Source organism: Labrus mixtus, chromosome 18 (assembly GCF_963584025.1).
Source record: "Labrus mixtus chromosome 18, fLabMix1.1, whole genome shotgun sequence".
Lineage (NCBI taxonomy): Eukaryota > Metazoa > Chordata > Actinopteri > Labriformes > Labridae > Labrus > Labrus mixtus.
Window position 1 is genome coordinate 15,788,518 of NC_083629.1, and position 25,572 is coordinate 15,814,089.

General features: G+C 41.8%; 1 protein-coding gene across 2 annotated transcripts; it reads right to left on the bottom strand.

Annotated features, from left to right (window-relative positions):
- Positions 1–1,816: 1,816 nt before the first annotated feature.
- On the bottom strand, positions 1,817–24,659 carry gna11b (guanine nucleotide binding protein (G protein), alpha 11b (Gq class)). 2 transcript variants are annotated; one of them, XM_061063403.1, is made up of 8 exons: positions 24,427–24,659; positions 11,627–11,811; positions 9,350–9,504; positions 8,228–8,356; positions 7,119–7,247; positions 4,834–4,963; positions 4,489–4,642; positions 1,817–3,058 (listed from the first exon to the last, which is right to left on the bottom strand). In XM_061063403.1, the coding sequence occupies exons 1-8, from the start codon at positions 24,560–24,562 to the stop codon at positions 2,868–2,870; spliced, it is 1,209 nt and encodes a 402-aa protein (XP_060919386.1). In that variant the 5' UTR covers positions 24,563–24,659; the 3' UTR covers positions 1,817–2,867. The 2 variants fall into 2 exon arrangements, with proteins under 2 accessions (XP_060919386.1, XP_060919385.1); XM_061063402.1 differs by lacking the exon at positions 8,228–8,356 and having other exon boundaries at positions 24,427–24,655.
- Positions 24,660–25,572: the final 913 nt, after the last annotated feature.

The following is a 25,572-nucleotide window of genomic DNA, read 5'->3' on the forward strand; positions in this document are numbered from 1 at the left end:
CAAAGGGCCAGACACATATAGAAATACAAAGAAAACTACTTAGTGTTGGTAAACTCTCTACACACATCTTATGTTTACATTAACATCCTGCCTATACTTCTTATAGCACATACTGCAAGTAATCTCCATTTATAAACAATTATTAGTAGTGGATGACTTGGTTCACTGTGGTCATGTACTCCACTCCCCGCTGTCTGATGCCTGATGCACTGTGATAGCCCTTAATGAGGATGAAGGATAAGTCATCTGTAGAAAAGGTCAAAGACCCAAAAAGTATATCTGCACTTCACTGGCACTATCAAAGCAAGCCTCAAAAAACTGGAAATGAACAATGCAAACAACCGACAAGAGTTTTTGTGTTAAATTACAAATAGCAAGCATGGACCGCGTAGGCCTTCAACCACTGATAAAATAAAATAAAAAGTCCACCTACGTTCGTACTGTACATTTTTCTAGGTATGCGTTACAGCGCTGCGCCTATAAACCAAGAGAAAATACAAGTTTCTTCTTAATAAAAGAAAAAATAAATCAACCAAAACAAATGTGAGGGCTCCTACAGAAAACCAAACAGTATTACCATGGATGGAGATGTGATGGCAAAGTACAATTGTAAATGTCTCAATAAGAAATAGAAAGCAGAGATAAAGTCCTTACTATACCAGACATTCAGTTTTTTTTTTCTTCGTTTTTTTTGTTTTTTTGGTTTTTTTACAGCAGTTCAGACTCAAGTAGGCTCCGCCATGAGAAAAGGAGCACTTCAACATGACAGAATCAAAAGCAGTCAAATTATCAACACCTTCATACCTGGTCCATAAATTAGATAAATAAAAAAATTCTTTAATTACTCTTAAAATCATCTTGTCACCATACTGTGAAGATTTTTACCAGCCCTATTTAGCACACCGAGGAGCCAGAGCTGTTGCAGTAGTGTGGAGTCGAGAGGCTGGTTGGGAGGAACCTCTTTTCTCTGACTATTGCTCCTTTGCTGATCGTTTCCTCAACACCACTCAGCTCTGTGCAGTCCTATTAATCAAGTGAACATAATCCATAATCACAGTATCACTACTACCAGAAATTCATAAGAAAAACTGTATGCTAATGAAAGAAGTCGTAACTTTTTTTGTTGATTTTTTGTTACTTTTTTTTTTTTTTGCTAAAGATGGTGTACCACAGAGCGTTTTTTTGTACAGGAGTGTTTTGTGTATATGTATTTACAAACAAATATACACAAACATTTGCAGACTTCAGAGTGCGCTTTTAGTGAAAGGTTCGTAGCCCCGCCCACCCTCCCTCTCACCACTCAACAGCAAGCAATCTTTATATAAACAAAGTGACTATACAGTAAAAAATAAAGTAAACAGAAGCACATCCTGATGTGATGTCACTGTCAGGAAGTGTGTCTGATTGGACGGCTGAGTGACGCAGGTGTGATGTTAGCAGGGATGTGACTGCATGGATTCCTTTCACAGAACATGTGGGTGTGTTTGATTTCTAATTTTCATCTTCTTGAATACACTCTTTGCAGCCCAAGTTGCAGATGTTCTCTTCAAGGCTTGAAAACGCTGATGACATCACACTCCCCTCCACATCTGTTTTCACCAATCAGAGCACAGCCCACTACAAAAGCAGGGACTCCTCTCACATACTCAATGTTCGGTTTTAAGGGGTTGGGGCTGTAGGTGGAGTCAGATTCTGTCCTTTTGAATCCATGCAGAAAACATCTGGAGGAGGGATGCGATGTGATAAACTTAAACATAAAGAACACAAAAATCCCACACAAACTCTTTAGAGGATACTTATGTCAAGTAAATTCGTCTTTTCAGATGTCTTTGTTTTGCAAAGAATCAAAGTGTAGTGTTTTTTTTAAAGATTTTCTTACCACTTCTGATCTCCGTTCCTTTTAGCCATTATTTGTTAAATAGAAGTAGATGTAGCAACAAATTTCTATCGTTAAAAACATTTTAAAAATCTCAGCAATTAACAGATTTCGATTAGCTATGTCTTGCCATCTCGTGCTTTTTATCTTAAGTGTGTTTACATATGCATTTACTTCATAATATATATTTATATTTTTTTTTTGCGATTGCGATGCTCACACTGGTGGGTACATTCATAGATGCCAGGTAGAGACAGAATCCTCAGCCCCCCCCCCCCCCCCCCCGTATCCAGTGTCGACCTCGCTTCCTGTATGGGTCACTCTGTCCTTAGAAGCATGATGCTGCTCGCTGGTCCGTGATTGGTTTCAGAAGGTACCAATTCCACTCCCCCTCCCCCCCTCCCTTCACTTGGACTTGAGTTCAACAAGGACACGACCGAGGATCTGATCTCACACCGCTGAGGGTCAACTCCTGAGAGCCAAAGGGGTTAGATGCCGCTAGTCACCAAAACACAGCTCCTCGCTAGTCAATGCTGCTCCAAAAACACACACACACACACACACACACACACACACACACACAAATACAACAAAGTCCCTTTAAGTCACCATACAGCCCGTGTGAAAGGTTTGTGTGCCAGATGAAATGTGCCAGAGCCAGCAGCAGCCGGAGCCAAATCTGACACGGAGCTGCTTTTTTTTTTTGGGGGGGGGGGGGGGGAGCGAGGAGGATTCTGACACAACAAGCTGCCGAGCGAAGGAGGAAGGAGGAGCTTTGGTGAAAGAGGGGGGAGGAGTTTACAGGTGGGACGATTTGTGAATGTATAGTACTGGAGGGGGGCATGAAGGGCTCTGTTGGTGTGATTGTGTGTGTGTGTTTGTGTGTGAGCCGGCATGATGTGCTGTGTGATGCGTGTGGAGTTGGGCGCACGCTCCCGGAGGAGGTGAACAGTTGTGCAATGGGCAGGAGACGGGTGTCATACGAGAAGCCTCACACCAGATTGTACTCCTTGAGGTTGAGCTGTAGGATGGTGTCTTTGACAGCTGCAAACACAAAGCGGATGTTCTCAGTGTCCGTCGCACACGTGAAGTGGGAGTAGATGATCTTGTCGCTGTCTGGGTTTAAGTCCACAAACATCTTGAGGATGAACTCCCGCGCTGCTTGTGCATCTCTCTGGGGACCTGAGACACAGACGAGCATTAAACTTATTAAAGGTGAACAACTATTTTGAAATACAGTTTTACTAACTGCTATGTCTGGGCATTCAGTATGGAGCTTTAGATTAGAGACGCAGTGTAGCTTAGCTAAAAACGGACCCATGCTAGGTGTTTCCCCCTGCTGTCAGACTTCATGCTGACTCAAACACTGTATCAAATTTGTTTTATAAGATATATCAAAATACTATTTGTATGCTACTATCGTTTCAATACTATTCGTTGACGAACAATGGCTTGATCTGTAACTTTTCCAATTTTAAGGCATAAATTATCAGTGCTAGAAACTCATTGGCTTTTTTTTTTGCAAAATCAGATGGAACAGATTTACTTTTAACAAATAACTTTACACCAAACGACTGAGATCATGAGAGCGCGCCCCAAAACTCTTTTGACTCTATTCCAACTTTGGAAATAATGTCTTTGTCTGTGCATTTGAAATGGCTTGAAATGCCGTTTAGTGTAAGGCCAGAATTAGTTGCAGAGGTGGTCATAGTGTTATAGCTGCTCAGTGTATATGGTAGGTACTGTAAAATCCGGAATATAAGTCGCACCAGTATATAAGACGCACCCTGTTTTGAAGGTCTCTTAGAGAGAAAAAAAATGTTGTAACTGTCTTCCTGCGTGACGATTGATATTGTGCTCAGCGGTGTCTACAACGTGCAGTTTCTGTGCAGCTGTGTCGCTCTTTTAGTTCGGCCTGTTTCACTTTGTGGAGTTTGCTCTCCTGCTAGCTACAGTACGGTAGTTGAGCTCTCAGCCTGCAGGGAAAGTTGTGAGGCACAGACTCCTAGCTTGCGAGCTGCGCTGCCCGACTCCGCTGGTCACTCTTTAACTTTAATATAGGACTCTTTAAATCAAAAGAGCACTCCACAATGTTTATTTATGGAACAATATACAACTGTTTACTGTAAATGCACGATTATGACCTCGTGAGGGCGAAAAGATGTGAAAAAAGTCGCACAGCCAGCCTGGTCTGTGTCGCCGTCTTTTCCAGCACAGCATGCAACCAGCTTTCAATACACAATGAACGGGGATGGGTTTTTAATCGCATCAGGTCGCAGTTAGTGGCTGCTGCACCCGCTGTAATGACAGTGCGTGTTTCAGTATTTTATACTGGTATATTGGTCGCACTGGTGTATAAGACGCAGCCAACTTTTAAGACGAAAAAAATAGGTATTAAAAGTGCGTCTTATACACCGGATTTTACGGTAATACACAGACATAGGTAATGGTAACGCCAGCGTTACTGTTCTTGTAAAGAATACTATTATAATATATATATAATAGATTATCTTGAGCTACTTTTATTCATCAGTAAGGGTGACTTACTGACCCGTTATAAATCAAAAAATGAACAGTTCAGAGTAGTCACACCAAGATAAAGATGATCTCACCATCAAACTCAGGGAAGTAGTCCACCAGGTGAGAGTAGGAGATCTTCTCCTCTAGCAGGTCCTTCTTGTTCAGGAAGAGGATGACGGAGGAGTTTTGGAACCAGGGGTAGGTGATGATCGTCCTGAAGAGAGCTTTACTCTCCTCCATGCGATTCTGATGCAGAGAGGGACGAGTACAGTAATGGTGAGAGGAACGACTTGTTGTAGTTCTAAATGTGTGTGTGAAGATACATTTGTGTAACATTCTATGAGTGTTTCCTCATAAAATAATAAAAAAAAATTCAAAAATCAAGGTGATGCATCCGTAACAAACCCAGGAAACGATCCGCAAGTATGTCCACCTACCTCATTGTCGGACTCTACCAGGACCTGGTCGTACTCGCTCAGCGCCACGAGGAACATAATGGAGGTGACGTTCTCAAAGCAGTGAATCCACTTTCTCCTCTCTGACCTCTGACCCCCGACATCAACCATTCTAACAGCACAATGAGGGAGGAGAGGAGGGGGTGACGAGTCGAAATACAGGAAGGAAAAAAAATACATATTAGAAGTGATCTTATGTTAGGAGACTTGTTTTGTTTAACAGAGAATTTCTTAATATTCTCAGGTATGCGTTTAAGGACTTGGATTGTTTGAGGTAGGTTTTGAATCCATCAAGATGTCTAGCCAAGTTGTGAAATCTATTCATTGAATTATCTTAGATATATATATATACTAATTTTTGGCCTTTTTTAAAGTACAAATTATGTATGTAGCAGGAGAACTCAGTAGGGAACTATTTTTTGTGCAGATTTGTTCGAAAAGGCATTCTCTGGTGATCGTCTTCTTTACACATACTCATCACATGACCCAAATAAAGATGGAGTCTCACATCAGGTGACATAACATATTTCTACTATCCTAAGACAGCAGAGGGCAAATCATTTGTTTGTTTTCGGATCATTTATCCCTAATAACCTCGTTTTGAGAAAACGTTTGGGAAAAAACACACACCTGATGGATTCATCACCATAAAAGAGTACGGATCAAATTCTCAGCTTTTGGCTGTGGTCTCAGAGAAAACACTGGCAGATATCTTTATTACAAACAAAACAGAAGTGCCTTATGTCCTTGTAAGTGAGTCATGCATGCCGCCACAAAAATCAACGCTTCAAGTTCCCAGTAACAGACAGATCTAGGATCAGTTTTGAAAACAAATGCCACTCAATGTAGGAAATTGTGTTATTCTAACTTTTAGAAGTTATGTCACAGTTTTAAGCAGAAGTATACATTATTAACGGGAAAAGCTCACAGGTATCCTTAAATTGAGCGTCATTTATCAAGGAGTTAAGTTAACATGTGAAACTAGATCAGTCTGTACCTCTGTTTAAGTGATTGAGTGAAAGTGGGGGACATAACACCTTTGTTGCTCTAAGAGACTGATTTTCTAACTTTCTAAAGATTGTGTGATAAAGCACCACACAAAAACAATCGTGGATGATTGGAAGCATATTGGAGAAGACAAATGGAGAAATTGGGGGTGGGGGGGGGGGCATGAAATGGAGGGGGTTGTTGCAGGAACACAAGACACAGAGGACACGCAGAGGACAGGATGGTTGAAAGATACAGGGGGCACCTCTGACAGCGGGATCCTTTTCGGAGACGAGCGACGCCTCATATGTCGCCTCATGAGAAGCTACAAACTGAGATCTCAAAAAGAATGATATACGTTATTCTAAAGAGTTAAACTGACGATACTAACCAAGCTGAAGTGGTCATGAAAACTTTGATTTCAGCTCATGGACCTGCAGGCAAACCGGTTTATATGCACTGAGGTCATTCATGAACACTAATCCTGCCTGATGTACTGACTGGAGGACGTGTGGATCCTCACACTGCTTCAGCTTCTCCTTGACAAGGTCATCCATCACACGTTAGGGAGTTTAGGTCCCAGTTTCATTAAGCCTTCATTTGCGACATTCGATTAGACAAATCTTTCCAGTTAAGACCTTTTGAACTGAAGCTATTTATATAACAGCGCGGCATTAACTATGTGCGTGGTTTTTTTTTTCACCTCCTGACATGGGGGGGTACATGCCACCAGACCGGGTGTGTCATAGTCTCTGATAAAGACATTCACAAATTGTTAAGTTCACAAATCAAGTCTGCCCCCTAGTGGTGGCCCAGTCCACTGTGGTCCACAGAGACCCGGGGCCAATATAGGCCCTGCAGGACCTGCTGCCCAAAATAACATTCCTCCAGCGCGAAGAGGACGACCTCATTTCTTCTGCCAGCCGAAGAGGAAAGGAGGAGAGGAGGAGGAAGAGAGGAGGTGACCCATTTACAGAGACCGGGTACCAGAATGTAGGACTTTGTGTTTATTGGGGGGTTTGTGTTTTGTGTACCACTCCTTTTGGTGACACGAGGTAAAAGGAGAGTGTGTATGGATTTTTATTGTAAGGGATCCGGGGAATGGTTGAATAAAAATAAGATACAGACACTTAATCAGGTGCATAAAGTTAGTTTCATTAATGTAGGGGACAATAAAGAACATGGTTTATATAATTAAGTAAACAAAAACACATAAGATGAGGTATGGGTTAATGAGGTCATAAGAAGGAGAGACTGGGCCGTGACAGGCATCTGTCTACCTGAAAATGATGCTTTGCAAGTCGAACGGGTACTCTATGATTCCTGTAGTGGGGATGCGCACCCTGAGCACATCCTGCTGAGTTGGAAGATAGTTGGGATCTGCAATACGATCCAGATCGGAAAGATAACTACAGGCAGGCCGGTCGAGGGTAGGAAAAAAAAAAGAAAAAGAGAGAGATAAGGAGAGAAGAAAAGACAGAAAAACAGTTATATAAAGCGTGACAGCAATTACCGCAACCCCTCGTGCCATTCCAGGAAGTGTGGATGAGTCCTGTTGAGAAAGCTTCACAGAAAAAGGCCACATCTCAGAAACAGCAGGGTGTTAGTTAGTGTCACTGCTCCACCAACACTATCTAATAACCAACATGGTGCTTTGCCTTCACTCTCTTTTTTTAATCAAATCAATTTGGAGTGAGGTAAAAGAGTTTGTGGATGCTGCTTTAGACAGTGAGGAGGCATCAGTGACAGCTGTAGCAGTGACTTCAGCAGCACCTGGAATCCATAAAGAAGGTTTGAACATGTATGATATCAACAAGACCAGGAAACAAAATCCCTACTACTAGAATTTCACCAAAGGTCGCCTTATACGATTTAAATGAAAGTGTTTTTAACTGTGCCCATTGCCTCATTGATTGTGTAACAATTTCCTGGAGAATCTCTGACATCACTGTCTAATCCTTCTTCATCTGGAGTTTGGTGGCTGCTCCCCACATGCTTCAGTGCAGCATGTCTACCCTTAGTTTGTGTCCTGGAGCCAGAATCGTAGCACAATTATGAACACAAACCACTGATACACATATCAGGTCAACCAATGTGGCCCCACAGGCCTTTTGATTTAAACACAACATTATCTTATTGTTTCTATAGGAATATTCGGTCTTTTCAGATAAGTGGGTCCTGGGAGTAACATGACATCCCGTAGTAATGTGATAGTAACCACAAAGTATACACCATCTGGGGATTTTTTTAGTTTTTCTTTTAAACCATTTTAAATTACATGTTAACATATTGACAGTCATCAGTGGTTTCTGTCCCTGAGCTATGGGGACACTGCTGTTCTGGTGCCATGAGGTGGGGTGGGATGGGGTGGGGGGAGGGGGTCGAGTACCTGAAAATGACGTTCTCCAGGTCAAATGGGTACTCTATTATACCCGTGGTGGGAACACGGACCCTCAGCACATCCTGCTGGGTGGGAACGTATCCCTCCGCAGTCACACGGTCTATATCGCTAAGGTAACTGGAGATATACATCACAGCAGTGTGGATAACACTGACACCTTTCTTCTCTTTCTCCATCACTCAAACACATTCAAAAACAAATCATGACATATTTACCACAACATACGTATTCCTTACATAGCAAGCATGCATACTGGCTTAAAGCATTTTTAAACTGCAGTACAGCACGTCCACAACCAGGGGGCTCCAGAAAGTGAGTCAAGTGCCAGTGGCTATTAAGCCTGGGGTTACATGTTATTACAGTGTAGTGCCAAACACACTCAACCACAAAACAGGCATCTGACACATTTGGCAACACACTTGTTTTTTGGAGGTTTTTGTGGTTAGTTTTACACATGTAGTTTATTTCATTCAGCTTCTACAATTTACCTCCACCAAAAAAGAATACAATTAAGTTATATGTTCATTACAAATTGAAAAAACAAATCTTACAACAACTACTGACATGCATGCAACCTCTTCTTTTTGGGGCTTGAAGTTTTTTGTCAAAATTGGCGAGGTCATTTTGAAATTTGCCTGCAAAAACCATATGTGGACTCACGTGCTGCCCTGCCCGGCATACATTACAACACCAACAATGTCTTTCCAAACAGAACATCCTCACAAGCTGCCACAAACCACACATCCAAACACACCCTAATGACTAAAAACTAGACTTGATCTCTGGAGTTGTCCCTACCTGACACGTGAAACTAAAGTGACAGGAACTCAACAAAATGATTACTAATTATGAGGTTTCTTAAAATGCTTGAAATTTCAAAATAAAAGTTGAAAAAGAGAATAACACAGGATTGTTAGGATTCAGTATCAAAATCAGCGTGAATTCAATTTCGCTTCCTAAAACAGTACAATAGACATACCTGTGCATAAGTTACATAAGCACACTCTGGCATTGTGTTATTCACATTTTTCTTAAATCCTAAACAGACATCATACCTGATGACAACACACGGAGACAGATACACACAATCAGAGACACAGACAGACGTACTATTTAGTGGAGTCAGAGAGCTGGTACTCTCTGCGGCGGTCATAGGCCTCCTGGATCCCGGGGTCGGACCACAGGCATTTGACAGCTACGATGTAGTGCTGGTCGAAGCCGTTGATCTTCTCGATGTCCACCTCCTTCACAAGCATGGCATTAGACTGGAAAAACACAAACCAGAGAAGATAAGGAGCAGAGAAAAGAGATGTATAAACAAAAAAAATCAATTGCACTATAGTATCTGTGAATGCCAACCATATGAGATTTCACTGTGGAGCACATCTGTTTGAACCTTGGTTCTTGTGAAGAAATGTACTGGGGGATTTCTATCCTACTGAGCAGCGGACTAAATTCACCTTGTATCCCAGGTGTAAATCTGTCCTCATTAGTGGTTCACAATAAAAGAGCAGCAGGGCTCTGAAGACTGGAATTGAGAGCCAATGAAGCATACAATAATAGACTGTAATAATGTAGTTGTATTGTGCCCACACCACCTGTAACTAGTTCACTTTCAGTCATTCAAAAACTCAAACATTATATGTGGAAGAATGCTAAAACTAAAAGCTCTTAAGGTATATACTTAATGATGTTTTACAAAATCAACCCCAATGGAGGAGTTGAAGCAAATACAAATTAACCACTGTGCCGATTGGGCCGAGGGCCTCAAATACTCCACCAACTATACCATCCTGCCCTTGCTTTCCAAAATAAATGAATGCAGTTACTATGCTTATAATACTTTTGTTGCTGTGCCTTTATAATGACGACAATGAGTCTGGTGACCATGAGAATTGATTTAAAAGAAACAGTGGATCAGCCGAAAGGAAAGTAAAAGGGAGAAAAACATAACAGGGAGATTGAAATACCGATGTATGTACCCACATTTTCATCATTTTTTCATACTCGTCCCCTCTGGCAAAGAGCCGGAGCCTCACAATGAGAATGACACGATTGTTGATACTAATGTGCAGGACAGCCGGACACCGAAGCGGATGGCAGAAACCCCTTTGTGGGTTGGCAACAAGTTTAACAGACCAGCAGTTTATCTTTTCTGTATCAGTTTTAGTCTCGACACTCTTGACTTAATATTTCAGCCATCAAGAACAGGCACAAACAAACCAGGATAAAGTGATCCTCTTTTATTCAACTAGTAATGACAAAACTCTATTTACAAAGTCACTATGTTAATTTGCAGTGTTTCCCACAGAATGAAACTGTACTGTACGGGGGGAGTTGGGGCGGGGGGGAGGGGGGGGGGGCTTAATCATGATGATGTGTATCATAACAATCATCCTAAACTACGAGTGCAGGACAGCATCGGCAGCAAGTAGCTTCACAACAATATTGAAAGTAAGGCAGTTTTGAAATGAGCATTGTATCTCCTGCAAGTCCATACCCACAGTTAGCAAATCCATGCATATTAATCTGAAATCTGTGGTAAAGATGTTTTAAACTGTGCACCCAGATTTTTCAGAAGTGACTGAAAAAAAAGGGCTGATTTAGCTGCCTCTAAACCTGAGAGGCGATTCAGTTTCTTGTTTTACAATGAGCCTATATGAGATGTTTTTACAAGTCACTGTGTGTTCAACTGTTAGCAGGCTACGTTGAATCTGTGTGGTTTGAAGTTTTTATAGTCATCTGAGTTGCGTTAAGTTGCTACAACTAAAAACACCCAATGATGAGACTGCTTCAAAATAAAAGCATCTCAAAGAGTCTGTAATTAGGGACTTTTATTATGAAGAACTTTCCGGAAATTGAGTGTGTTTTTCAATCTGCTTAACGATTCTCGATAACGCTGTCGGATGTGATATCATTAACAGCCACTCCTGTGCCCATGATTTAGAGCCACAGCCCGCTTCCTTCTAAAAATCTTGGGCGTGACATCAGTTTAAAAACACCTTCAGCAGGTAGACCTGCTGCAATGGAGATGCTAATCCTTGCTGTAATAGCTTAAGACGCACAGAGCCTAATCATTTCAGCACATAGCCCATTGGGGGCACTATGTGCTGTTATATACCATTTAACAACAAACTGTAGTGCATTGATATTGTTGCTGCAAGCCAAGCAAAGTATTTCTGCAAACATTTTGTGTACATCCTGTATGACAGGTAAGATCTACACTACAGGTCATACAGGTTGAGGTCATAGGCTGTTTGTACTCAGAGGGCCTCTTCTTTGTTAATCCGTGCCCGAGTTGAAGATGTCATACTAAGTAACAAACACACTCTAGAAAAAGGGCATAAAGAATATTTCCTGCTCTTGCTTTGACAAATTAATTCTTACCCGGTTCTGCTCAAATTTGTAGGGGATCTTGAGGGTCTCAGTGGCGCGGATCATGGACTGCATGGAGGTGAAGATGTTTTGGTAAACAAGCCGAATGAAGCCTCTCTTGTCTTCGTCTGAGTACCCCGCTCCGTGAATGATCCTCATCTGCTTGATGAATGTGCTCTTGCCACTTTCTCCCGTACCTGCACCAGACACAGAGGCAAGCGTTAAAGTCACAGATCGCAGCATAGTGGGCACAGCAACATATGGCCTAGCCGGTTATCACATTGCAATATAAACCATGGTAGAAAAAAAGGCTACGTCACTGGAGTTTGTAGTAGCATCTGAAAAATGCAGCCCTCATACAGTACAAGAACAGTTCATTCATACAAGAGAGACACCCAGGTGATGTGAGGAGAGACGGGCTGTGTATTGGCATGACTCTAGCAATTACATACAGTGCAATCAATATTGTGACCAATACATATATTATACACATAATACATACATAATATATTATGCCCTTTCTGACTCTGCATGTTTTAAAGGGCTGGGGATTTGGGGTTCAGGCCAGCCATAGGTGCATTCTTCTTACTGTCTCTGTTTAAGTGAAAAGCTTAAATAGGTGGTGATGAATCATGATGATGCCATGAAGTGCTTGGGTGTTTGGACCAGTGATTCCCAAACTTTTCCCTTTGAGCCCCTATACTTCTATCTGCCTTTTCCATTGTTACATGTCTCTTCTCTGTTATTATCTTGACATGTTTTCTATAATATCCCATCAGAATAGGCCTAGCATACTAGTTCTTGCAAAAGACCTTTTTATAATAGTCGAGTAAGTTTTAAAGAGGACATGTTGTACCCCTTTTCTACCTTTTAAAACAGTCCCCTGTGGTCTAACTGAAATATCTGTGCTGTGGTCAAAATAAAACATGAATCAAGCACCAGAGGAGGTTTGTGACCCTGTATAAACCAGCTCTCTCAGAACACTCCGTTTTGGTGTGTGTGTCTCTTTAAATGCAATGAGCAGACCTGCACAAAAGCTTTGCTCTAGGCTGGGGGTGGAGTCCATGGGTGGAGATATCAGGGGAGGGAGAGGATTTTTTTTTTTTTAGCCGAATCCAACTTATGACATCACAAGTTGAGCAAATTCGAAACAGAGCACTTTCCTCTAAATTGTAAGACTTATGCAGACCACAAACAAAGAACTGGATGGATTTATTTCACATTTTGTGTCGGTAGACACTCGGGCTCCTCTAATATATGATCAGAAACACTGTAAAAGTGGATTTTTCATAACATGTCCCCTTTAAGTTAACAAAACAGACCCCCTGAGGGGAGGTTATGATAATGCATCATAAAATATAATTTTGCAACAAGAGTATTGATATGTCCTTGATAGCAATAAGGTTTAAAACCAGGATGTCATTCAACCAAACTCCTATTATCTACTCCCCTGTCCCCTCCAGTTAGTGAATATCTCCTTTTGAAACGAGGCTCGTTTGTGCCAAGATGATGACATCGAGATAAATCTGTGACCTGAGACAGATGCTCCATGAAAGGCCAAAGATGAACAAAACTTTCCAAGAACATGCAGCATTATGGTTGTGGACTCTGACATTTAATTGGTACTCATACATTTATGTTGATTAATTGGGAAGGCAAATGGGCACAGCACAGTAAAATTGAACCAAAGTAACTTTCCCATACTTTCTCAAATCTCAATGAACATGGGATGCTCATGTAAGTCAGTTGTTTTGGTTTAAAGAAGCCCTCTGCTGGACTCACAAGTTGATTAAGTAAACTGGTTATGACTGCCTGTATGTCAAAAGCTTCTTTGTCCTGCAGGTTATGCCACAGTTTTGAGCGCAAAGGAATAAAAAATGTTTCAAGGGAGAAGTAGAGAGATGGTGGGAGCATGCTAATTTAATGAAAGTGATTAAGACAACTTGCCCTACATTCAGAATCCAACACTAAATTTTCTCCCCTGAAAGGTGACAGCAGGGGTTGATGTCAAAAATGGTGCATTCCTCCAGTGATCCTCCTCTGCCCTCCTGAGTCCATTTCTGGCTGTAAAGTCATCGCAATATTTCAAGTAATGGCCGGTTTCCAATTTTACACATATGGTAAGGAGCCCAAGAAAAGGCTTTGGATTATAGTCACACACTTTCAAACTGTTGTTCTGGCTCTATTCACAAGTACCTCCTTGAATTCAGTGGAAAAACTACAGTCTCTGAACGGCGTAAAACACACTTTTAAGCTTTTCAGGACCCACACTGATTGCCAAATGAAACCCAATATGCTGGGGGCTTTGACAGAGGGAAGGGGGGAAATTCTGTTGGGCCTAACCCACATTTCACCCTAGCCTTCTATACATGTTCTTTATGCCCAGAAACACAGCCCTCAGGCCAAAAGCTGATGGTATTTCAGTCCTCGATGAAATCAAAAAAGATCCAGCACATCCATAATATCTGCAAAACTGAAAGGGAAAGACGAGGAGGAGGAAAAAAAAACACACACATACACTCATCTCACATCCACCTACATTCAAGGTTTTTGAAGAGCAGCCATATTTCCGTCACCATAGCAACCCGTCCTCTGTCTCCCTCTCTTTTTTCGTTCCTGTGTTTTTTTTTTTTTTAACCCCTCCCATCCGCCTTTCTCTCTCCTCTCTTTCGTAGCAGACATTAAATATAGCTGCGAGCACCTCAGGCTTGCACTGTGCTCCTCATCTTTCGGCGTACCACAGAGAAAGAAGGGCCTTGGCTCCATAGAGGTCTTTGGTGATGGTGGAGGGGAGGGGGGGGAGGTTGAAACAAAAAGCTGGACTCAGGTCAGTATCAGGGGGGGTTTGCAACTGAAAAAGGTGGAGCGAGATAGAGTGAAGCATTGCCTTCATCTCAAACCACAAAATTAAGGTTTCTACCCTCTGTTCATGAGGGAAACTACTCTCCTTTATCTTTTTAACATCAAGTTTTTAGACTAGATAGACTACCTTTATAGTTTATCCTGCTTCCTTCAGGGTCCTCACAAAAACTGTGATTGTGTAGCTAACAAAAAGAGTCAAACACGGAGCACGTATTCTTTCTATGGGGCGGCAGCACAGTGTAGTAAAAGGAGCCACAGGATCGCTCTCCAGCTTGATGTCTGATTTATTTCTCGTGACCCCCATCACAAGATCTCTCTCCGCTGTGTTCTCTTAACTGTCATGTCCCTCTTTCCCAAGACAGCACACTATGAGCCTCTGTCTTCCCATATTGCCTCCCCAGATTGTACCAGCACCATTCACAAATACATATTCCACATCCCCCACTCCAACCACCACAAACCTGCCCTCTTTCACTCCCCTTCGTCTCAATCCCCTCCTAACCTCCCTCAGGCTAGAAATATGCCTCTCCATTCTCATCCCTCTCTGTCAAGAATTTTGGATATTCATAACTAGAATCCATCCATTCTTTTTTGGTAATGACCTAGAAAAAGGAGGCCACCTTTTAATAGCTCGCACACTACTTGGGTTTAATAACACTTTCTGCTGCAGGTGGCAACACGAGTAAGATATAAAAGACAGACAAGAGATTATGCCCCCAAATGAAACAGTGCAAGGTACACTTCACAGCCCACACGCCGACACTGGTCTTCTGTGGAGCCTGTGTGTTTCTTGGAACATTCTCAATCAGGGGTAACCTGACAACAATGAGCCGAACATTAAAACTTGCTCAGAGTAGCCAAATTAAGAAGTGAAATGAGAACAGTGGGCAAATAGTAACAGCTCTCCATGTTTCAAAGACATCAAACACTTCACCTGTATGCCCCGTTGCCCGGCTAGTTTTCATAAGCTTTTACATAACACCACTGATGTCCTGATGGAGTTGACACTCCGCTGTCTTAGTGCAGCAGTTTTGGTTGATCCTAGGCTGTCAGTTTATCAGGTTATATCTCATGTGTGAGTAAGGCCTGCTGCTTTGTTTACACCGTCTGCTCATATCACATCATTCTTCCGTGTTGCATCATGGGGCAGCCACTGAAGGCCTCATGTGCAAGCTCAGTTCATCCTCCCTCTTCGGTGCTTGTTGCCGCTTTCTATGAACAAGAGATGGGAATTATCTTCATCGCTAACCTGAATGCAAATATAGATTTGTATGAACAGTGTTTGCTTATCAGAGTTTATGAACTCCTCTTTCAGGAAGCACATAGCAATCCAATCTCAGCAAAGATTAAACATTTGCATTTAACATGGCAGAGGTTAAAGTCAAAGCCACACCACTGGCACAAGCCAGGTGTTAGCCTGCTCATGTTCACACTGAAAAGTGAGATTGTATGAATCAGGCAGTCACAAGAACTAACGTAATGTGGCGATGTCCTCAATCTTTCACTGGAATCATCTTTGAGAGTAGCCTCTTTTAGGCATAGAAAGGGAAGGGATTGAGACAAGTGAGCCTAGAGCAACACACACACACACCCCACTTGCGTAACTGACTGGACTCACACAGATCCTGTGGTCAACCTTGAGGCAAAGACGTTACCTTTCCTGTGCAGCCCATTCTCTTTTTCTTTTTCATGTAATGAACTGAGAATGCAGACAGTCCAGGACTTGAACAAAACAGGGATACACACAAGCTTAAACGCAAAGATGTCTCTCTGAGCTTTGGTGCAGCTTTCCAACATGTGTTCTTGCTGTCTTCATCTAGGCACAGCAGCCTGCTGCTTTGTGCCATGTCTCTGCATCGGCAGAGTGCTGCTGCACGTGCGTGGGTGTCAACTGCAAACTGAATAAACACCCTGTAGCGTGCACTGCACACTATTACACATCTCGCACACCTTCATTTGACCACCTTAGGACGGTTTCGTCTGTTCAACAGTGAGTGTGCATTGAGTGCTGTACTGGTCGAGTGGGTGTGGGTGAGCGAAAAGAAAAATCAAAAGCAGGCTTTAAAAAAGATTTGGAGTGAGCAGCAGTATTTTTAGTCTGCAACACACACACAGCTTGGCTGCTATCAACTAAAACCAGCCAAATCCTAAGATGTTGACATTATTTCTTGAGCTAGTGCTCTTGTTTTAGGAAACCTCATCACGGATATCATGCTAGATAACATCCCTCCATTTCCACAAAAGGGCAGAGTAAATTTATTGAACGTCTCTAGTGAAATGATTTAATTGTCCCCACATTAGGATTTCACAAATCAAACCAGAATTTACAACCACATTGCAAGTCTAAGATCCTCCAAAAATTACAAGTGTGAGCACAGTTTGTCATTTTGAATCCAACGCAAAATTGAAAGATGCACTGGCGGAAGTTGAAACGGTATGATCACAGAGACGTGTGGGCTTCACTGTACACAGCAGCTGGTGGGAGTAAGCAGGAATGAACATGCCACCCTGTCAGCACAGAGCGAGCTGAAGATAATTGGCAGCGAACACAGAGGCGGGCCAGGTCCCTTGTCCTGTCCAGGGACTGCCAAAGCAGCAGCAGTATGTGGGACAGTCAAACATCCAGCCTCATTCACCCCCGTATCACCTGAGAAGCAGCCATGACCCTATTTAAGAATGTGTGCAAATTGTGTTCATCTGTGCACTGATATAAGAAACTGTGTAAAAGACACAATGCTGTAGAGGGAGACAAAGAGTGTATGTGAAGCTGGCTGGGGTCAGGTTGAATGCTTGGAACATTAAGTGAAAACTGGCAGAGTAAGAGAGGGATGGACTGCCTTTGAAACATACATGGTGTACGTGCTAGTGGTGGGAATCACCAGAGGCCCCACGATACGATATGATCACGATACTTGAGTCACGCTTTGATGTTATTACCATTTAAAACATTTTGCAAAATGCTGAGAATTGCGATACAATATATTGTGATTTAACTGTGATTTAAATTAAATCAAGAACTGAAAACATTCTCAGTCTATTCATCTCACTTCAGTCTTTATTTCTACACAATGGGAGTGAAGCCAACAGATGGACCAACACTGTGATTAAAGTAAAACCTGGAAAAGGCTGCATGCACCTCACAATCTGAACTGTTAGTATTTCAGTCTAATCGAACTTGAACATGAATTTCGGCAACAACAAAAAATTCAGAACCCCTTCAGCAATTAAAAATTAAGAAGGATATTTGATGTTAATTATGCATGATAAAAATGACGATACTTGGCGGCCATTAGATGATATAATATTGCGATACTATGCTGTATTGATTTTTTCCGCCACCTCTAGTAGTTGCTTAGCTGGGACTTAAAAAATAAATAAATACCTGAAAATGACTTGGAATTAATTGAAATAATCATGACAGGCCACTGGTTATTTTCAGGTATTAAGACAGAAAGATCTTCAATTAATACAGTACACAAAATCTGGTCCAACAAGCTAAATTACACGATCCCATACATAATCCAACATACAGCGACTCATTCACAAACTTCAACACTCTAATGTATCCATTACAAACCAATACACATCATTTGTTTAAGAATAAAAGCAACCGGCACACATTTTATAGTGGGCTAACTTTTATTTCGTTTTTTAATAAATAAGATACATTTTAGCCTTCCAAGGCTGAATAAAACACTACCTTAGGGGCACTCTCATACCAAGGAATTTAACATGCTGTTGTACAATAGCCCCTTTTGTGTGCATGTCAAAATAGGAAGAGGTGCGTGAGCTCCTTAAATCTCCCAGTAGTATGCAAAAAACATCGAAACACCACATGTAAAAAGTACAGTACAAGTTTTCTTGAAGTTTGGCGGTCTGGTGTTCATTAATCTACATTTGTCAATGAAGTATTTGGCAATAATAATCTGATTATTTTAACATCGGTTAGTTCCAGTGCGCAGTTGAGGTTGCTAGGCGACAGGGGCGTCACTTGGAATCGACAGGGTAAGGGCAGGGACAGATGGTGAAGCAAACAGGAAATCCTCCGTGGACAAGACGGTCTGATTTCAGATCCGCCTGAGCAGTCTAAGCAGACTATGAAGGCTGGGAACTTTGCAGGCTGCTTCTTTCAAAAGGATGCTACCTCCAAATTGAGATGCAGTTTTAGTAAAACCACGAACTGGCCCACCAGTATTAACTCGTTGGAAATTTGATGTCAGAGTACAAAGTTGTATTGACAGCTGAACCTGATTAGGATCCTGTTGCAGAATTGCGATATAAAATGAGCGCGTGATTTGCAACGTCCCCTGTTTGAGACTGGCCAAGGACCTTTTTTAGAGTGTCACCGTTCTGTGGTCAAAAATGTTAAATTAAAAGAGCCTTTAAAGATACACTGAGATTATCCACTCATTTGACTAATACTTCTGAATGAATGTTAAAAACTAGTAATACACTGTCATTTTAACTACCCAGATAAAAGTATGTACTTTTACCAGAGAGGAGAGATGACTTCCCACACATTCAAATTCATCTAAAATGTTAAGACATAATGACTATCAAAACATTGCTATTCACAGCAAAGCTACATAGGCCTTCAATGCCAGGTATGATCAGAAAATTACAACATGGTCGTACTTTTTTCTAAGATAAATACATGTGCAATAATTTATGATTATGGATTTATTTTAACCCCTAACCTATTTCCTGTAAAACTGATTAAGAATGACCACCAGTTTCCACATACTCTGTGCGTACTAGGGCTGTGCTAAAAAAATCGATATGGCAATATATAGTCATATGCTCCTTGCAAATACATGTATATCGATGCTAATGTTACAGAATCCATATGGATTCACAATAACACCTTAGTCATAGCTCTGGAATTCAAATATTTTAATCTAATTCTAGGATCTCTGAGGATCTGAATTGAAGTGTTTTAAGTTGCAGGATCCTTATGCTTCTGCTATTATTCTCAACAGTAAAGTATAGCTGATGTAGTGAATTCTGTGTAGGAAATGGTCATCATCCAAAATCAATGTTTGTCAAGATATGTATCGTATCGCGGCCTCTGTATAGCGATAAGTATCATATAGTGGGGTTGTGGGAAATACCCATCCCTGGCCCTTCCTGGATCAGTTTATGGAACGTGAGCACAGCTGAGAACAGCCATCAGCAGCTACACACATCACAGGAGAACTACAAGATCACGCAAGAATAAAGACAAAACATGCAAACAACATGCTACTTTGTCTTTCTGGTGTTGATTTGTTGTTCTTTGGTGCCTGTTTTGACGTAATGTTGATAAAGTGATGGAACATACGAGTATGAGTCTGTATATTGAGTTTCAATTTGAAATTGGCCAGACTCTGTGCGTTTCCTTGTCTGACTTCCAGTCGGGGTTGTTCTTTTCTGTCCGGTTTGACGTGTGCCTGCAGCGTACGCCATTGAAAATAGACCCGTAGCGTATTTGAAACGGAGCAGAGCGAAGTGGCGCTGCTGGCAAGCTCCGGAAAAGGACTGCGGCACTTGCTGTGGAAACACAATCATTGACTGGAGTGGCAGCGAAGGGCGGCGCTTACAGACTTTTTGGGAGTATCTTATTGCAGAGTTGTTTCCAATCAAGAGAGAATGAAATCAGCAGCATGTGTGTTCTGAAAAGGAAACCACTGCGCTCATCGTATTTTTAATAAGCCAAGACAAAAACCATTGAATCATTAGGAAACATACTGGCATGGTAATTTTTTTATCTTGATGATCATGTCATAAATGTTGGAAGCAAAGATTGTAATTGAAATAAAATAGGATTTAAAGCACTGCTTTATCTGGACTCTGCTCAATATGGTGGGTGACATGGAACTGTTGAAGATATTTTAGTATTGGTTCATATATCAGCAGTATTGAAAATGCAAATATATGAAAAATAGTACTTCTATAACCAGTTAGTCCAGCAGGGAGAATTTCTATCAACTGAAAAAGTCATAGCCAGGACATATCTTAAGCTCAAAAAACTTCACGTGATGGAAAAAATAAACTAGATCAACCAGTATTTCAATATCTGGCATTCTTAACCTCCGAATATTGCAAAAGCCTGTCTCATAATGATTTCCATATTAAAACTTCTAGATCTGACCATGATAAAGAGGATTTGAGTAATACCTGACCGTCCACATAACTCCACATTCGCTGGCATTAAACGTACCGTGCTAACACACACACACACTGACACACGCACCACCACTGAGGAGTAGAGCTAGAAGATCCTTATTGCCATATATGTTCAAAATAAGATGTCTTGGCAAGAGAAGTGAGGTCAGCAATAAACATCTGAGCCTAACCCCTGATCCTCTTCCTGGTTCAATCTCACTGTTCCTCTGAAGGATGTCTTAACCTGGTACAAAAAAAAAAAAAAAAGACGTACAGCTGAGGCAGAGGGGATCAAAAAGAATGATTCAATTAATGAATACTTGGCAATGAGCGTACATTAAACTTCTGCCTGGAATTGTGTGCTATGGGAGTTATCTTCAAACTTTCTGGTTGTTGAGCCAACTTTTTACCCCAGTGAGACCCCTCTCTTAAACCCTGTAGTTTACAAAAGGCATTTTGAGTCTGTGTTGACCAAAAATGCTTTTCTCAAGTCATTCTAGGGATTTTTTTTATTATCTTTTTAACTAATAACCAGACATTCCGATCCTCATATTTCATGTGAAACCCACATTTTCTGAAAAAGTGAATGCCAACTGGTGCCCTGACAGTTTACCTAGGTCAGCATTTTGAGAAACCCTAAAGCGTTTGCCCTTCCATCTCACTTTACTGACCGTTCCCTCGCTCCAGCAGTTCATTTATCCGAAGCAGCAGAGGCCAAAGCCTGCAGCCCGCTGTGTTTTGACCAAGTAGAGGCAAACCACTGGTCTGTGGAGCAGGAAGCTGGCGGTATGGCCTGATATGGCTCTCAGTGACAGGCAGCCAGACTGTGGGCAATGCTGCAGCCCTGGCTGACTTGTAACTTTCTGACCAATTGGATAGGCTTAAAGTTGTAACAGCTTCTACATCTAAAACTAACCCTTACATTCTTCTTATTCTGTTTTTTTCAGTCCTGAAACTTCATGCCTGTGTCTGGCTTAAAGAGAAACCAAACCTCACCACTGCTTCCTTGTTAGTTTGGCAGTGCACCCTGGCAATAAAATAAACCCTGTAAGGAAGGGAGCGGGAAACGGAGGGAGGGTGGACCTGAATCAGTGTGTGAGGACACTTTGTTTTCTGCAACAATCAGAAATAACAGTGGCTCTTACATCAATCTGCAGCCGAAAAATGTTTGCAATTTAATTGATAACTTTGTGAGTTTGCTACACTTTTTTATAAACCATTTAAGTAACAATAGAAAACTCTGCGCTTTCAGCTGATCAAACATGATGCATTTCTTTGTAAACTGATGTTAAGACACCACCTTACGCTTTAGCATATTGTAATTTTTCCAAGTATTCTCTGTTTTGAAAGACGTTGAAGTGAAAAATGCTAGCATCCTATTTATCCTATTAAAATCAATAACTATGAATTTTAATAGGGATGCAGAAAGCAAGATAAATTGTAGCCGATGAACTATCATCTGATACAAGCAAATCCCAGTTACATGGGTATCATACAAAATATTGTATACATAAACGACAACTTTTAAGAAATAGTTATTGTCTTCATTCACTGTAAAGATTTCAAAAAACGACGTCTATTGTGAAATGAAAGTTAACATTTGATTATTCATTGGAGTGAAGTGAACCAAAATAGCCAATTACGTCGGCTGCTTGCACTCAGGGAACGGAAACTCTAGAGCTCAAATTTTACCATGAAAGCTTTGGCAGTTGTTGTCTTTCAACTGTAACATGCTAGTCAGCTTAGCCAAGTTGAATAAACTCAATTGGCAGCGATAAGTGATCAACTGTGCATTGTTCAGCTGATGTTGGGTATGTCTGTTGAATTCCTCAGTCATTTAGAAGTTTATCAGAATTTTTTTGAAACCCTTAGTCAGTCATTCTATGATATTTCCATACACATGACATCAGATGTGTTCTTCTCAACACCAGAAAAAACTGATACACATATACCTGCAAACTGTAATGTTTGATTACCAAGGCTACAGCAGTCTGCAGTAACACATCATGTATCATAGCTTAAATGTACAACATGTTACATAGCATATGTAGCTAATAGCAAACAAAACATTTACTTTTCAAAATGCAGCTCAACGTCCCTTCCCATCTTTTTTAAAACACACTTGTAACATTTTCAGAAACAGACGGTTGTCATCTTCCTCCACTGAGTGTGGAGAGGCGGGCGACTCACTGAGGGCTGCGGGCCTGAGAATAATGGCAGGGGATGATAGGAGTCAGTGACATCTCAAAGTCTGAGCAGCGGATGTGTTTAACCAAGCCTATTAAGACCTGCACTAATCCTGCCTTACACGTCCTTATCCAGGCGTCAACTGACAGCCTTAACTCACACAGGATGTGCCACTAACACCATGACTGAATACAGTGCTAATATTCTGCCTTCATAAAGGACATTTAAATAAGGGTTTTTAATGTCTGCTGTTAAAATCAGGGAAATGCAAAAGCAACAGAAGCATAAAACTACACAGTGTTCATTATCACCTTAACTTACAAATCATGGAAAAACCCATCCCCTTCATTGATCAAGTGACAATAGCTAGCCTTATTGATTGCAGCTCTCAAACGAACCATTTCCAAACTGCAAGAAAAAAAAAAATGCAACCCGCTCACCTTCCCCTGCAGGTGGAAAGGATTGCAATAGAGATTAAAAAATGTATGACACAGAATAGAACACGTCCCATCAACGGTATGGCGGTGGTGTGGCCTATTTCTCTGAGCTGAGGTATTCAGCAGGGAAATGAAAGTAGACACACATGTCAAATATCCAGGGCTGCTAGGTGGGCGAGAAATAGGATCAACTTTTGAAACCGAGGATGCAGCCTAGATAATTTTAATTGTCCTAAAAAGAAAAAATGGACGCCTGATTTATTTTCCAAGGAGCTTTCACATGCCTCTTGTTTTTCAGTCGCTAGAATGTGTCGTCCTACACATCCAGTTGAATGTTCACCTATTAGAAGAGGCATGACCGCAAAATACATGTTCCATGAAAGCAACACAAGTGCATTAGTGGTGGCCTATTGTTCCTTTTACTGTGCACAGAACTATGAATCAATGCAGCACAGTGCAACTTATTCAACAGCAGCTCCCACCTGCCCACACACCAGCTATAAAAATAGCTAACCTACTCAGCTAGACTACAGGATGAGGGGGCCAAATCCTTCTCCTATAGAGGGGTAGATTTTTGTGCAGGCTAATAAATAAGAGACATTGACATCTGAACAAAAAGGTCTACATAAAGAATCTGAAGCCTCCATACAGCTGCAAATATGTTATGCAACATGGAGAAAGCCAAAGTGCAAAGCAATCCAAACCTGCTGCTGCACCTTGTATTATCAAGTGACCATCTTCACCCCCTTAACAAAACCCCCCCAGTGGCAGTTGTGAAGCTACCCAAAATGATTAGCTTTGGGGGGCTAGTCAATAATGTCACACTAGCCCGGACTGACAAGCTTGTTGGAGCCTGTAAATGGTGACATCTCAGCAACTTCGATTAGCTATTGTCTGCACACCGAAATAATAATAATAAAATAAAAAAAAACAGTACATTTGGGTTGTGTGAAGAAGCTAAGCGATTTAAAAACCCAAACGAGCTGCAAGACAAGAAGCCACGCATTTCGGATATCAGGACATTACGTTACTCACACTGAAACTAGGCGTCCTGCTTAGCAGCATAAACTAGTAGCACAATTGCTAGCATTGCCAAAGAAGGCCCGTTTTCCACAAACCACACAGGACACAGGACATGACAGGAATTACATGCACATATTCGCAAATACGCATGCCACATACCGAGAAGTAGTAGTTTCAGCTCTCGTCTGGAGTCCCTCTTGTCTCGGCGGAGTTGTTTGTCAATTTCTGCATTGATTCGTTTCGACTCCTTCGCCTCTTCGCTCAGGCAGCAAGCCATCATGGACTCCAGAGTCATCCCCTCTGCTTTTTTATCAGCCCCGCTTTTAGGCTTTTTAGACGGGGACACGGTCGTGCAACGCTTGCCCCACTATTTCAGCTCAAAACCCCCCCCCAAAAAAATGAAAAGTCCCCCCGCTTCGGTTTCAGGCGGAGGAGGAGGTGGTCTGCCTGGCTTAGATTGACGAATTGATGGACAGACGGGGGTGATGATGGTGATGGGGGGGGGGGGGGGGGAGGGGAGGGGGAGACTAGCTTTGGGGCCTCGCTGTCAAGTTGTCCCCCCAAGCCGAGAACAACTGCGACTTCACCCGGGTGAGTTCTCGGCAAATCACGGGAGATTCAAGACAAGGGAAGGAAGCCTAGGAGACTGGTGGGGCCTTCTCCGGAATTGCGCTGGCTTTAATACAGTTACTGCAACAGATTAAGCCACTTAACACTTTGTTGATACAGTTAAATAAACCATCTGTTACTGAAGTGTCCCCAAATGTTATCTTACGGTCTCACTTTTGGTCCAATTCAATCTTCACAATCCACCAAAAAGGGGTTCAAAACTGCAGTGTCGCGACATCCAAAAACCCCGGACCAGTTGACGTCTGTGCAGTGTCTCCAACGTCAGCTGGTGAAAAGTAGTAAGTAATAAAGCTTACAGTATAGAGTGATAAGCGTTTATTTCACTATCCGCAGCGATGCGTCCGTATAGTAACTACATTAGCCGACGTTAGCACACTTTACACGTAACGGCTTCCCCTTGCTGCTAACCCGCTAGCTCACTTAACAACGCCTCGGCTAATGTTGTGTGAACCCGCAGTGATTGAAGCAGCGAACTGGTTGGAAGGAATTTGTCCGCCTAGCTCACGAAAGCAGGGTAGCTACCCATTTCACCCTTACACATTTTGACGGTTAAAAAAAAAAAAAAAAAAAAAAAAAAATCTATGCTACTAAAGCTTATCCCGAAAAAAAAAAGGCAAGAAGAAGAAAAGATGCGTGCCGGACCCGGGCGGCTTTTTTTTTGCCAGAAAATGTAAA